Genomic DNA, 15452 nt, shown 5'->3' on the forward strand with positions numbered 1-15452 from the left:
GCGAGGCTGGCGTGAGGCTGGCGTATCGCGTCTGCGCCCTGAGCTTCTCCGGAACTTCCTCTCGGTTGACAGGGCGTCAAAGAAGGTGCGGGCGCGGCCGGGCCAGTTCTCGCGCGACTTGGGCGCCTCCGCGCGGCGGTCCCTCTGGCGGTACCGGCGCTGGGCGTCTCCGGGCCTTCCGGAGGCGTGTCCGCTACCGCCGCCGAGCGGGGGCAGGGGCTGCCCTGGCTCCGAGCGGTCCACTCGCGAGCCCACCCTCTGCCCTGCGAATACGGGCTGGCCGGGCGGGAAGAACCTGCAGGCGGGGTGGACGCGGAGGCCGTGCGCGCAGGTGGGCGCGCGGCCTCGTGGCGTTGCACCTGTGCGGGTGCACCGGGGACTAACAGCCGGGCGACCTGGAGGGGGAGCGACTGCCCTCGGTCAGCGTCCGCGGCTGCAGGCGGGACAGCGCCCTTCTCGTTAAAAGTAAACACGTGAGAACCGAGGAGCTTCCCAGAGGTGCAGATCTCCGCACCGCTTCCTCCCCCGGATAGACTGAAAGCGAATCTCGGGGGCTGTCCTGGGAGTTTGCCTTTTGTTGGCGTAAATGCGTCCCCGGTGATTCTCCTGTTCGTCTACATCTGGGAATCCGTGGTCTAAGGTGGAGGCTCGCTACTTTTACTGTGTCTTAATCTCCTGGGGAGATTTTTGCAATAAAGATCAAGGGCGCATTCCTAGCAATTATGAGGTGGGGTCAGGCATTGATAGTTTTTAGAAGCTCTTAGGGGATTAAAGTGTGCCGGCAAGACCGAGAACCCCCGCACTGCAGAGGTCTAAGTGCAGGAGCAAGAGGCTCTGGTGTGAGGGTGTTAGAAGAGTGGAGACAGCAGCCTTGAGTGTGGTGATGGCACTGTACTAAATTCTTACCTCCTGGGAGTAGCTGTCCCCGCCATTTCAAGTAAAGAAACTGGGATTGAGAGTAACTGGCCCAGGTAGAAGCTGGGTTTGCATGCAGGACTGTGGTTCCAGGGTTCAGTATATGTGCTGCCCAGGCGAGCACTGGTTCCAGGGTTCAAATGAGGAAGGCCACTGGCAAGGACCAAGAAAGGGAGATGGGGACAGGATGGGTCATGGCCTCTGGGATCCGTCTTCCTTGACCCTTGAGGTCCACCCCATCCTGCCTTCCTCTTAAGCCTGAATGTTCCTCTCAGACTGGGCACTGGGTCTCCGGAGACTCACGGAGGGAGAGGGTGTGCGCACACAGGCACACGAGGCTGTCAGCCTGCGCAGGCCAGAGGGTCTTGTGGTGCTTCACATTGGCTGACATGGCTGCTGTCTCTAGCTCCCCAGATGTGCCACCTGCTCCAGGAACTCCCTGGGAGTCCCTTAGGTTTTACCCTCCCTACTTCCTGTAATCCTGCTGTTAAAGGGCTAGCTCAGGGAGAGCCTCCAGGACACCACTCTCATCCATTCGGATTGGCCAAGGCCAGCCTAATTAAGTAGATTTTGTGTCTCCCCCGACCCCCTCCCAAAGTGGCGTGAACAATTTATGCAGGTTTCTTGCCTCCCCTTTGGATGAAGACTTAGGGATTCTCAGCCTGGAGCTGCTGCCTCCTTTGCCCTATCACAGGAGAGCAGCCATGTGCGCCTGAGAGATGCAGCATCAGCCCAGCCTGAGTGGAGAGCGTCAATCTCCCTGTCCCCACCGAAGGCATGGCCCTCAGAAGTTTGCTTGTAGACAGTTCTAGACAAAGTGAGCTCCATTTGTCACAATCCAAATCAGGTGAGGGTTGGGTTCAGTGGGGTGAGTGCACGGCTTTCAGTCCCTGGGGTCAGCAGGAGGGGAGCCTGCAAGAATGGGGCAGCACCCTCCCAACTTCACCTTCAAGGGTTATGTGGCCCCCTGTGGCTCAGCCCAGATGTCCCAACATGGGTTTTTACTTTTATTTCCAAGCATTCCCATGTGGAGTAGAACCTTGGTTTCCCGTTCTTGGGAATGTGGGCCTGAACCTATTGCCTGGCCCACTTCCTCGCCTGTGTAATTAAAACAGTGACAGCAGAGCTCACCTCCCAGGAGCATCTATCGATGGAGGTTGCTGCACAAAGGTTAGCTTTCCCATTGCTGGCTGTGTGACCAGGAGCAAATCTTCACCCTCTCTGTGTCTGCTTCCTCATTCTTTTTTTTTTTTTAAAGAGAGGGAGAAGGCTCCATGCCCAGGGGGAAGACCAATGAGGGGCTCAGTCTCACAACCCTGAGATCATGACCTGAACGGAAATCAAGGGCTGGACGCTTAACCAACTGAGCTGCCCAGGAACCCCTTTGCTTTCTCATTTTAAAAAAAAAAATATTTTTATTTATTTATTTGATAGAGATCACAAGTAGGCAGAGAGGCAGCCAGAGAGAGAGAAGGGAAAGCAGGATCCCCGCCGAGCAGAGAGCCCGATGCGGGGCTCAATCCCAGGACCCTGGGATCATGACCTGAGCCGAAGGCAGAGCCCCTAAGCCACTGAGCCACCCAGGTGCCCCTGCTTTCTCTTCTTTAAATGGAAATAATAATACTCCCTGCCCAGGAAGTGCCCAGAGGTGTTGGAAGCTGGCTGTTTTTAATGGACTGTTGCAATTTAGTGTAACCTCCTGATGAGCTACCTCTCCGGCAGGTCCCTCTATAACAAGTCCTGTCCCTCAGGGCCTCCTCTGGGCCCCTGTACACGTGGCAAATAGCTAGAGCCAGGCAGCTAGAGCCTGGCATCTCATAGGCCTGGGTTGAGGTCGCAGATGAGCTGTTTCTTTGGCCAAATTCCTTCCCTCTTGAGCCTCAGTTTCCTTTCCTGTAAGGTGGGATGACAAGCCACCTCCCAGATGCATGTGGCCGGCTGAGCACACAGGAGCTTCAGCCATTCTCCTGAAGAGCATCGGGAGCTGCCCCCTCCCCCGCAAACCCCAAGGGGGTCATCTGCATGGAGAACAGGAGCGGGGATCTGGGGATGAGGCTGGCAGTTGACAGGCTCCAGGCTGAGCCACATGCAGCAGCCCTGCTGGCTATGGGACTGGGATGGCCAGATCGGGAAGTTGGGCCTCATGGACAGGAGTGGGTGTGAGCAGCCTCGTCTCGTGGTGGGCATCCTGAATGGACACCAGAGAGCAGGTGGCCCCCAAGAGCCCAGCTTCTGCCCTCGGAGACTGTGCCCACCACTGTGGCTCCGGAGTTCTCAGTCCACACCCCAGACGGAAGACTGTGAGACCGCCTTTATTAGGCCAAGAGCAGCTCTGTGTACACATTTACAGACTTCCTCCCCGTACCAGGATCACCAGCATCACTGGGGCCCTGGAACCAGCACCATCTCTGCACCTCTGAGTCTGGGAGGATGGCTGGGGCCTGGGTGCTGGCCAGGGGTCAAGGAGTGAGCCTGGCCTTGGACCTTCCAACTGGAAGGCTAGGATGCTGCTAGCAGGCTGCCCACTCCTGATCTTTCCAGCTGCCTCCGCAGGCCAGGTTCCACTCAGAGTGCCCCTGTCTACCTGGGGACCAAAGCATCCCGTCGTCCCAGCCTGGACATCCACCCAGGGAGAGTAAACTGCTGTGTTCTCATCCTTGGGATGGAGAAGAGAACAAACACCGGGATGAGGGTCTTCTCAGAGCTCTGGCGCCTGGAGCCCACTGCTGTATCTCCAACCTGCCCTTTTTCCTGAGTGAGAAAACCCACTCATGTCCTGTCCCCGAACCCCAGCAACTCCCAACAACTCCCAAAGGAAACAGCCTCCCCCAGGGAGGGTCCTGGAGTGAGCCTGACCCCAAATAAACTCTGGGGCCAGGAAACATGTCTAGAAATATATAGGCTGTGTGTGTATTATATAAATGTATCTATATATGTATATATGTACATGCACACTTGGGAGGGCAGCTGTGCCCCAGGACAGGGAGCTTCTCAGCCAGGGCAGGACTAGCCTGGCTCCTCCCCAGAGGCCTGGCTGCCTTGAAGAGCCTCTGGCTAGTGGCCCAGGAGGTCGAGAGCCATCACTTGAAGTTGAGAGTCCAGGTGTTGGGGATGTAGAGAGACTGGGTTTGGCGGGTACGGCGAGGCGTGGCGTTGAGCGCATCCACACTCCTGCGGCTGGAGCGAACCACGTCCGTCACGAAGCTGGTGCAGTCGCTGCAGACGTCCTTGAGGACACAGCCATGGGTGTAGATGTGCGGGAATGCCTCCTCCACACTCTGCCACTGGGGCCCCTGCAGGGATCTGGAGCAGGACAGAGCCGTCAGGGACGTCCCCTCCTGTCTCTCCATATCCACAGCCCACCCCGTCCCCTCCCCCCAGCAAAAGCCTTCCCTCGAGAGTTAGTGGGAGGCCTGGGATCTGCTCACCACTTCAGTTTCCAGCTCCTCCCACTCAGCCCCCAGACCCATCTGAGACCGCTCTTCCTGGACGACTACCTTGGATTTCCACGTCCTGGGAGTGTCCTCGCAAACCACCCCCGCACCCAGCTCCTGTGTTACTATCAGTGCCTGCGACCCCAGTGACATCAGCAAAGAGCAAGAGCCCAGCTTCTGCCCTCGGAGACTGTGCCCATCACTGTGGCTCCGGAGTTCTCAGTCCACACCCCAGACGGGGATGTGGGGACTGAGATGGGGACTCACTGGAAGGCCTCTGTTCTCTGGGTTGGTGTAGTGTAGGTGGTTGACACCCTCCGAGGACTCTCAAAGCCCAGCGTGTAGACGGGAATGTGTGCAAACTTCTTAGAAGGCATCTTCATCTACAACACACACAGGGAGATATGAACCAGGCACCCACACACCTGCTCTGGGCCCATGTGACACCCTGGGGGTGTCGAGAGGCCATTCTTTGCTCCACTCCATGCTGCCATCTGCAGGCGTGGGCGCCCTTGCTTGGTACCCACGCCAACCATGTGTGCCCATGTAGACGGACGCTTGTACCACCCGTGACCTGGTGCACGTGCTGAGGCGGAGCTTTCCCGCAGTGAAATGGCAGGACACAGAGGGTTTGGAAATCGTGGTGGGAAAACCCCTTTCCAGCACTCCTGGTTTCTAGGCTGAGGTGAACCAGGACAACATGGTTCTAAGTGTGATGAACCTTCTGTGCCTGTCCGTCTGCAGGTACAGATGCCCCCGAGTGCTGTGCGGAGCCTGTCTGGAAATGTTCAAGGAGGCTGTAGTGTCAGAAATTAGGACTTTCACAGGGGAAGTGAAGGGTTTTTCCTGGCACTAGCCTGCTAACGTGGAATGTTAAAGAACATTTTTTAAAAGACCACTTACAAGTCTTTAAAAACTACACAGTCTTGGGGCGCCTGGGTGGCTCAGTCAGTTAAGGGTCTGACCCTTGATTTTGAATCGGGTCATGAGATAGAGTCCCGCCCCTTTCTCTGTGCTCAGCAGGGAGTCTGCTTCTCCCTCTGCCCCTCCCCCACTCTAAAAATAATAATAAAAACTGCATAGTTTGGGGAAATGTTAGGAGTGGGTTCTGTGTGGAGGAAGGAGATGAACAAGGTAGGGCTGGTCCATGTGTGACCTGCTCACGGGAGACGGCACTCCTGGTTCTACCTCCTCTTGGAGAAAGAGAAAGGGTGCGCCCCTCCCCCCCCAGTTCTGCCACTCTTGACAAGCCACGTCAGTCGCAGGACACGTCACGTCGCGCACCTGCTCAGACCCCGGATGCTGCTCACCTTAACGCTGCAGGAAGCACAGACAGCCCTGGAAGGGAAGGAAGGGGCGTCAGCTGTGAAGAGGCCACAGAGAAACCGTTCCCACCGTCAACTGCCCTCCCCTGCTCGACCCCCATTTGTTCAGTATTTCACTTAGTTTATCCCCAAATCTTGCTTTTCTCTTTAATTAGCTGTACATCCAAAATATGTGTCCCTGACACACTCTGGACAGTTTGGTCTGGGTTTTCTCACGTGCCCGACACTCCCCACCACAAGCCCTCCGAGGCACTCCCCCCGGGTGAGTGGCTCAGTTTCGAGCTGTGACGGACATCTTGTTATTCCCCATTCCTGATTTCGAGAATGAATGCCTTCTTGGAAAAAAAACCTGACAGAGAGACGACTGTGATAGAGACCCAGGAGTCCTATCCCGTAAAGCCCGTCCTCAGAGGGTCCTTGCTGACTGGTTTCCCTTCTCCAGATCAAAGTGTGATTGACAAAGATACACATTTAAACGTAAAATAAAAATAAAAGAAATGGGGTATTATGCATAGTATCTACAAAGTTACATCAGGGGACAAATTGTCCAAATTCATTTTTTGAAAGAACAGATGGTGTCGTCTTGCGTGGACTTATTGTTTTGTTTCATTTTAAATTTTATTTCTTTTCTTGAGGGAGAGAGAGTGCACACACGTGCCAGTTGGTGGAGGGGCAGAGGGAGAGGGACCGCTGGGCTCCATCCCAGGGTCTTGGGATCATGACCTGAGCCAAAGACAGACTGCCTGTATGTTTTATAGTTGGTTTGCCATCTAGAAACCTCTGGGTTAATTTTACTTTACTTTGCTGCGGTCAGGGAACTTACTTTCCTTGGGCCCTACATTTGTGAGAATTGTTCTATGCCCCAGAATATGGTCTGTTCGGGAACCATTCCGTGTGCACCTGAGAAGTACACTCTGCTGGGCTCAGGTGTGTGTGCCGTGAATGTCGAATCAAGTCGGTTGGTAGCGTTCAAGTCTTCTGTGGCCTATGTCGTACCCTCCTGTCTGCGCGTCGTGTCAGTTGTTGAGAGAAGGCTCTTGAACCTCGAGGGACTTATCAATGTTTCCTTGCAACTTGCTCAGATTTTTACTCCACGTATTTTTGACCTCTGTTGTTAGGTAGGTCAAGTGTTCAGGATAGTTATTTCTCCCCCCTTACCATTATGACGGGAATGCCTTTAATCTCTGCTAATGTTCTTTGTGATCTACATTGAAATTAATAATTAATACATCATCGTAGTTTAGCACTTCACACAGATTATAAAGAACTTCCATCAGCATACTTCTGATCTCCTCCTTGGCCTTAATGCCATTGTGACGATACTTTTTACTCAGAGATGTTATGAATCCTGTGAGATGCTGCTGTTAATTTGGGGGCTGCCTGGTAATTACTGAGTGGGCAGCGGACACTGCATTTCCCCCCATTGGGTGCTGGATCTCGATTCATCTTGTGGAGTGTTGTGAGAAAGAAGTCTGTGCTCGCTTACTGGCGGCTACTGTGCTTCCCATCCCCGTGTAGATTGAGACTCCATCAGGTGAAGGACCTCACTGAACATTCACTTTAGTGCAGTCTACTGCTGAAGAACTCTTAGTTTTTGTATTTCTGGAGATGTTTCTACTTTTTGTCTTTGTTTTTAAAGCATACTGTTGCTGGGTATAGGATTCTAGATGGGCAGTTTTTCAGTCCTTCAAAAATGCTCTTTTACTGTCCTCTTGCTCACACTGTTTCCAAGAAGCCTGCCACCACCTTGTCTGTGCTCTCGGCATATCTTTACCTGCCGCCTGGTTTCAAGAATTTCTCTTGGGGCACCGGGCGGCTCAGCTGGTTAAGCACCTGACCCTTGATTTTGCCTTAGCCCACATCAGGTTCCACACTTAGCATGGAGTCTGCTTGTCCCTCTCCCTCTGCTCCCCTGCTCTCTCTCTAAAATAAATAAACAAAATCTTCTCTTTATTACAGTTTTGATCACTTTGGTTAATATGTGGGTTGGTGTAATTTTTTCATGTTCCTTGTGCTTGGGGTTGAGTTTCTTATGAGTTTTTATTTATCATCAAATTTAAAAATCTTTTTAGCTATTATTTCTTCAAATGCTTTTTCTGTCCTCCTCCCCCCTTTTCCTTTGGGGACTTTAATTACGTCTATATTAGACTTCTTAACCCACCGCTCACTGGCACCATTTTCGTTTTTTAAATTATTTTTTCTCACAGCATTTCACTTTATTGTTTAAAGTTTTCTTTTTTTAAATATTTTATTTATTTATTTCACAGAGAGAGAGAGAGAGAGATCACAAGTAGGCAGAGCAAGAGGGGGGAGCAGGCTCCCCACTGAGCAGGGAGCCCAATGTGGGGCTCAATCCCAGGACCCTGGGATCATGACCTGAACTGAAGGCAGAGGCTTAACCACTGAGCCACCCAGGCGCCCCCACAGTGTTTTCATTTTAGACAGTTTGTATTGCTTTCTCTTTGAGTTCACTAATTTTTTCTTCTATACATTCTTCTGAATGTTCAATCTGCCGTTAATTTTATCTGGTGTAATTCTGAACATTCACCCAAACATTCTGGTTTTTATGTCTGGGACTTTGAGTCTTCTTCAGATCTTTCATTCCTGTAACTTTTTGAACATATGAAATACAGTTCAAAACTTTTAATGTACTTATCTACTGATTCTAATGTCTCTGTCAGTTCTGGGTGATTTTGATGGATTCTTCTGTCAAGGGTCATGCTTTCCTGCTTCTTGACGTGGCTAATATCTTTGATTAGATGCTAGACATTTTATCTTGCTGGGTGCTGGGTTTTTTTTATTCCTATTCTTGAGCTTTGTTCTGGGAAGCATTTAAAATACTTGGGTATGGTTTGGTCCTTTTAGGTCTTGCTTTTTTTAAATTTTAGGTCTGGAACAATGCTCGGCCTGGGGGTACTTATTCCCCACTTGTGGGACAAGACCTTCCTCTATGTCCGACTTCCCGGCTCATGACCTCCAGCACTTCCACCATGGTTGGTGGGAACAGACACTATGCCTTAAAGCTTTAGCACAGGGTCAAAACACTTCTTCTGTAAGGGGTCAGATAATAAACATTTTAGGTGTGGCTAAATGAATAATGAAGAAACAAAGGATGTGGCTTTGTTCCAATAAAGTTTTATTTACAAAACAGGTAGTGGGCCAGACTTGGAGCCTGCCAGTCCCTGCTTCAGGGAGCTTCTTCCCCAGCCTTCAGTCATTGCCTTGCTTGTGTGTGCTGATTAGAACCCTGCTGACTACTCTGGGGGGATCTCACCCTGCAGACTGCTCTCTTCCTGTGGGAAGTACATTCCGAGACCTTCAGCTGCCTTGATCTCTCTAGGCCTTGACCTAGAAACTCCAGGCCGCTGAGGCAGTCATAGGGCTCACTCTGTTTCCTGCTATTACCTGATATCCAGTATCTTAAAATCCACTGCTTCCTGTTCTTTGGGTTTTCTGGTTTATATGGGTTTTTTTGGTTGTTTCCGGTGGAAAGTGCCTGTTCTAATGCCTGTTACCCCACCGTGGCTGAAGGTGGGAGCCCCTTAGCTATTAAAATTAAATTAAAAATTATGTTCCAAGTTGCACTAGCCCATGGTGCATGACAGAACATCCCCACAATCCCAGGAAGTCTGACTGGTCAGGGCCGGCTTGGAGACGCTTACCTCCTCCTCCCATGTTAATCACTGCCAGGGTGCTTACAGACGCTCACCTCTTGCAAAAGAGACAGGTGGGTGGCCAGGAGAACAGCGGGAACTTGGTTCGGCAGCAGCAGCAAATCTGTAAGAAAAGGCCCAAATTAGCTTGTCCTGCCTAGTGAGGAAGCAGCCCTGAGTTTGGGCTGGCCTGGGTTCTGGCCTGCCCTCGACCCAGAGCTCCTGCCCGACGGGAGCAGCTGGATCCAGGCTAGCTCACCTTCCCCTTCCTCAGACTGCTGGCGAGCTCCTTGTTGTGCAGGAACCTCTCCATCTCGGCCTTCACCAGCACGCGGCGCACATCCATCACCTCCTCCACAGTCAGAGCAAGGCTCTCCACGGGATGGCTGAACTCCTGGGGACAGAAGGGTCAAGAGGTCAGTACTGCTTAGGTCTTCGGGAACGAGGCCCTTCAAGAGTCTGTCCACAAGGGCCTCTCTTCTCTGAGGACTCTGGAATCTTCGTGGCCTCAGTCTACCCATGCCCAGCAACTTCCTAAAACACCCCACTCTTCAGTTCGTCTACCCCTGGGAGCCATACACACTCCTCATGACTTCTCTGATGGGGTTGTGCAGCGGCAAGCAAGCTCTCCTTTGACCCAGCCCACCCCCGGCCCACTGAGGACCAAACCCCCTGTAGCCAGCCCCACCTGTGTTCACAGCCCTCCCTGACCTGAAATGCCTGCCTCCTACCTCGTCCCCCACCTGCAAATATACACGAAGGCCGATCGAAGCCAGCCAGAGTCCCCAGGCCCACCTCTCCTGCTATTGGAACCCTTCCCCACAGAGCTCTCTCCTCGCCGGCAGTGGAAGGCCCCGGGCACCCCTGCGCGCTGCCCAGCTCAGTGCTCACCAGCCCGCAGGGCTGTGAGTCAGCCCGTCTGGAGGCGGCGTGTGTCCTGCCAGCCACAGCCGCCTACCATGTGAGAGTGCCTGGCTCGGGGCTCCCTCTGGGAAGGGAGGGTGGAGCTCGAGCTCTCCAGGTCTCAGTTCCTCTCCTATGAGGTGGGGTTGTATGCCGCTCCATGGGGGTAACACAGCCCTCAGCGCGCAGCCCACATTTAAAATGTTAGCTGCCGAGATGAGGCATCCTGAGGGGCACCAGCCCATGAGGGCACCATAAAGATGGGCACTGGGTGACTGTGTTTGGTTTCCTATTGCAGGTGGGTTATCCTCTTTAGGGCAGTTGTCTGGGGAGAGTCTGGGAGCCCATGTTCTCATTCCCACCCAAAGCATTAGGTTGTCTGGCTTCCAGCAGCCTGAACAACTCCCTGGGAGCCTCACACGTGTTACACAAACAGCACACGTGGCCAAGAAGTCTCACATCAGGACCAGAGACCAGCAGGCTGTGTGTGTCAGATTGTCTGTAAGACGTGTTCAGGGCGGACAGTCGCTGAGCTTGTGTGATGTTTGACAGCCAAATCTCTCGGAAAGCACTCGAGATCTGTGCTAAGAAGAATACACTTACGGGAGCCATCATTTAAAACACGCCCCCGCCAACAACTGATTAAAAGAATGTACTGAGGCGCCTGGGGGGCTCCATCAGTTCAGTGTCGGACTCTCGATCTCTGCGCACGTCTCGATCTCAGGGTTGTGAGTTCAAGCCCCACGCTGGGCGTGGAGTCCACTTTAGGAAAAAAAAAACAAAAACTTACACTTCCCCCAGTTCTTTGACATCCCTTCAAGAAGCGAGCCTTCCTCCTTCCCAGCCCCCTGTGAGTTCCGTGGGGGCTCATGTGCACTCAAGACTCAGCTGCCCCCATGACCCACCGCTATGGCCCAGGAAGGCCCTGCTGCTGGAGGGGTCATGGGCATTAGCACTGCTTTGCGGCGGGCCTGGGACTGCCCTCATCCACGATGGCCTTAGAACAGCGCCACGCCCATCTCGGTGCTGAGCCCGCGTGTGTCAAGCTGGCGGAGGCCTGTGTTCCGAGCACCAAGTCAGCCTCATGAGGCTGATAAAGAGGAGGAACAAGGGGAGGGGCAGAAGGGAAACCCCGTGAAGGACTAGAGCACAGCCAGGTCACGATGTCATCAAGGACACTTCCAGTGCAAGAAGTGAAGAAGTAAAAAACTTGTTCTCGTTCCTCACCCAAAGAGGAAAAAAGTGTGTGTGTGGGGGGGTGGGGGGTGCTTAATTCTCCTCTGCTGAGGATGTACTTAGTGAGTCACTGTCATGAACAGATTACGGTGGAAGTAACAGTCACTGCTGACACTGGTGTCTGCCTTGGTGTCTCTCTCAGACCATGAGCACTAGGGGAAGGCCGCCACCAGGTCCTGAGGACACCCAGGAGCCCTGGGGAGAGGGCCACGTGTGGAGGCACCAAGGCCTCCCACCCATAGCCACATGAGGAGCCCCATTCCAGGGCCACCTCTGGGGAGGCCTGAGCCCATCTGCCCACCTGCCCAGCTGGGCCGCTTCTGGATTCCTGACCTCGGAAACTGTGTGAGATAATAAAAGTTTGTTGTTTACACTATTCCATTTGGGGGGAAGTTTTAATGCAGCAAGAAATAACACGGGACTGAGCTGAGAACTGTCAGTGTAATGGTACCTCACATTTATATGGCACCTGTCAGCATTTTGACATCTGTTCTCGTCTGAGCCTCTTGACAAAACTTGAAGGGCGGGATGATTACAGCACCAGTCACAGGGTTGTCAGCTCTGTCCCCCCCAGGGAGGCTGAGGGAGCCCGGGTGCGAGGCTCACGCTGCAGTGGCAGAGGCTAAGTCTTCCTCCTCACTGCCCTTGGGCCCGGGGCCCCAGCTTCTCACAGAGAGTGAACCAAGACCTTCTTATGTCCATCCCCTTCGCAAGGTCCTGGTTTGGCCTGGGGGCTGCCGTGCCCAGAAGGCCCAGAAGGTGGCAGCAGAGCAGACCCAGCCACATGGGCTGAAGGAGCGGCCCCACTCCTGGGGCCCCACTCCTGCCGGCCTTGTCCTGGGCAGACATGAGGGGGAGGGCCCAAGGGATGCCCCCACCCAGTCACTGTGGACGACAATGCCTCTGTCACTCACCAGCCACAGGTGATGGGTGTCTGGGGCTGCGGAAGCCTCTGGCTTGTCCTCTGCTGAGCCCTGGTCCCTGTGTGGTCGGGAGCTGGGGTCAGGCTGGGCCTGGACACTCATCGGGAACAGACCTGGACTCAGAGCACACAAGTCCCGTCAGGACAACCTGGCAGACACTGGTGTGGCAGGGCTGTGCCCAGGGACCCAGGGAGACAGCTGGCCTGGCCATGGGGACCGTGGGGGGAGTAATCAAGCAGAAGAACATGTAGAGAACATTATCAATCACATTGGGGGCACCTTGGTGTCCTAGGCCCAAGGGACCCCTGTGGGAGGCCTCACATCTGATCCCTGTTAATGAGCCAACAGGGAGAGCAGGTGACACCAGCCACGCAGGAAGCCTGACTCCCCCATTCACGCCGCTCACCGCTCTCGATGCGGAAAGGACGAAGGGGCAAGAGGCCGGTTCACCACAGGGTCTCTACGTCTGGAGGACAGTTGGGGGACAGTGAGGTATGGAATTGGCCTGGCCCGGACCCCTTCACTCCAGCAGGTGAATCAGCTACCAAATAGCACCACCGTGAGAGTGGCAAGAGAGCAATAGGGTGGCTCCGAGTAACCTCGAGGGCAGAGAAGGCAGGCTGGCCAGGTCTGGTCGAAGCAGTGGGGGAGGGGGGAGAAGACAACCCCATGTCCTGTCAGCACTTGGGGAAGCACAGCCCTCACAACAGTGGGACTAACTAACCCTGTGTGGCCAGAAGGATTATTCTGACCTCTGTGCGGAACAGGAAAAGGAGGTGATGATAAGTCAGGTTCTAAAATGGTGTGCTGCATGGCCCATCTGGTTCATTGCAGACACCTTTTCATTGACGGGAGAAAAAAAAAAAAAGATCTCTCAATCATCCATCCATCGTCCACCCATCCATCCATCCACACATCCATCCATCCATAATCCATCCATCCACCCATCCATCCATCCATCATCCATCCATCATCCATCCATCTATATATCATCTGTCCATCCATCCTCCATCCATCCAAATTTCTTTTCATATACCAATATAGTAATATCATATATTGGCATATATGGCATTACCATATATATGGTAATTCATATACCAACATAGTAATAATAATTATCTCTAGGTATTAGAATCATAGGAATGTTTTCAAGTTTTTAAAAAGTGTCTTACAAAAAACGTGGATGACTAATTTAGTAAGAAGGTTTTCAAGTTAAAAAAGTGGGGGATGCCTGCCTGAGGCAATGAGGTAGATCTGGGTTTGAACTTTAAATACCCTTCTTACAGATATGAACTCCCTGTGCCCTCTGGGTGCGGCCTGCTCGGGAGGACAGTTGGATCCAAGCCAGGACATGATGCCCACAGGGCAGAATCAAGGGAGAAGGGGTGAGAGGCACCACTTGCCTTGCTCTTGGGTGCTTGGCCTCCAAGTGTGCATGCTGCCTGCGCGGGGCCGGGAAGATTCCAGCCCTCCTTGGGGCTGAGTGGCTGGCTGCAGACTAGAGGACACTTCGCTCCGGAGCTGGACCAGGTCATGCTCTGAGAAAGAGCGGTCCCGCTTCAGTGTCCCCTCCCCACACGGAGACTCTTCCTCCTGTGGACACAGCAGACTCAGCCCTGACCACTCAACCTGACCATTCTGCCCGCCAGCATCTCCGGCCTGTCCCTGGACTGGCCGGGGGCTGCTGCCTCACTCTCCTCTAGACAGTGGAAACAAGTACCTCAAAAGAAAAACCCTTTCCTGAGGCCTATGGGAGGTCCTGGAGATGATTGGTCCTCTCTCAGGTGTAGCCCACTGGGATCACTACCACCCCTGGTTTCCTTGGGCTCTGAGGGCTGTGGGGACATGATATCCCCATCGACGTCGCACTCAGTGTCCCATTGAAACACGTCGGCTTTTCACATCAGCCAGAGGGCGCTCAGCTTCCCAGCCCCAAGATGATGGAGCATGTCCATTCCAGCCCTTTCTGTGCCATGGGAAGAGGTGGCCCAAGGCCACTGTTTCAGTCACCCGTCTGAGCCACCAAGATGGGGAAGTGTTCCCAAGGCCCACCACGTTTGCTTTCAGAGCAGACCCAGCGCCACAGCAGGACACCAGCTCCAAAGAAGAGTGCAGCCCTCAGCCCTGAGTGGTGGACGCCCGCGGCTGAAAGCTCCACGCTGCCTTGGCTCAGCCCTTCTCACTTACCCCCCTCCCCACCTCGTCTCTTTCCAGGAATCTATGGGCTCTGACCTCAGATGTATTCATCTCCTCCATCTCAGCCAAGGTGGGGGCCTTGAGCAGAACCCGGGGCCGTGGGCGCTGCGTGTTGCTCCCAGCATCCGTGACAGACAGGTTGATGCAAGACGTGGATTTGGTGTCCCCCGAACAGGCATTGAGAATGCAGGGCAGAGAGCCAAACCCTGGTGAAGGCAGGGAGGTGGGGTAGGACAGCAGAGTGAGGGGGTGCGGATGGAGTGGGGAGGTAGTAGGGCAGGAGCGAAAGTGGGGAGGGGGACGTCCCATGCTCACCCCGGCCACCCCAGCGCTCGCCCCCCCACTGGGCGCAGCCTTCGCTCCTGCTTGATCTCCTCCAGGATCTTCTCGTGCAGGGTCCTCTGCTTTTGGGGTAAGGGGCGAAGCCTTCTCTCTGAGACCTGGAGGGAGTATGGCAGTTCCAGGAAGGAAGGGCAGTGGGGCTGTGCCACAGACACACTAGAGCGGGGAGGAACCCTGTGGACACAGCCAGGCCTATCAGGAGCGGGCACAGCAGGGGCAAACCGGAGGTGGCCTGCGTGCTCCTGGGGCAGGTCCATCTCAGACTCAACCTTCCAAGCACCTCCTCGGGGGAGGCGCTGGTCTGCCCTTGGGGAGGGAAGGCCACAAGAGGAGGCCCCGTGCAGCACGTACCTGTTTCAGTGGAGGCCGGGAGCGGATGAAGTCTAAGATGAGTTCATGGGCATCCTTCTTCACCCTGGGAGGTATGTCTCCATCGACCTGTGGGGGAGGCAGCTAAGGCTGAGGGCTTGATCCCCACGCAGGAGTTGGGTGCCATGGGAGAGCTCACAGCCCTGAGCAGGGCCT

The 15452-nt window shown here is 54.1% G+C and overlaps 1 protein-coding gene and 1 long non-coding RNA gene across 2 annotated transcripts in view; one reads left to right on the plus strand and one right to left on the minus strand.

The window, feature by feature from the left end:
• Positions 1-11: 11 nt before the first annotated feature.
• Positions 12-11842, plus strand: LOC116865524. Its single transcript, XR_004382224.1, has 2 exons — positions 12-85; positions 11609-11842. It is a non-coding gene; the product is annotated as an uncharacterized LOC116865524 (long non-coding RNA).
• The window catches only part of SPIRE2 (spire type actin nucleation factor 2), a 31511-nt gene continuing 19241 nt past the window's right edge, over positions 3183-15452 (minus strand). Inside the window, 11 exon segments of the mRNA XM_032853729.1 lie at positions 3183-4218; positions 4617-4732; positions 5660-5687; positions 9384-9451; positions 9587-9721; positions 12381-12502; positions 13793-13982; positions 14622-14791; positions 14901-14925; positions 14927-15025; positions 15279-15365. Of these exon segments, the coding sequence (XP_032709620.1) occupies positions 3996-4218; positions 4617-4732; positions 5660-5687; positions 9384-9451; positions 9587-9721; positions 12381-12502; positions 13793-13982; positions 14622-14791; positions 14901-14925; positions 14927-15025; positions 15279-15365 (1263 nt within the window). The 3' untranslated portion in view covers positions 3183-3995.

This window comes from Lontra canadensis, unplaced genomic scaffold (assembly GCF_010015895.1).
Source record: "Lontra canadensis isolate GAN:19392208 unplaced genomic scaffold, GSC_riverotter_1.0 scaffold8, whole genome shotgun sequence".
Lineage (NCBI taxonomy): Eukaryota > Metazoa > Chordata > Mammalia > Carnivora > Mustelidae > Lontra > Lontra canadensis.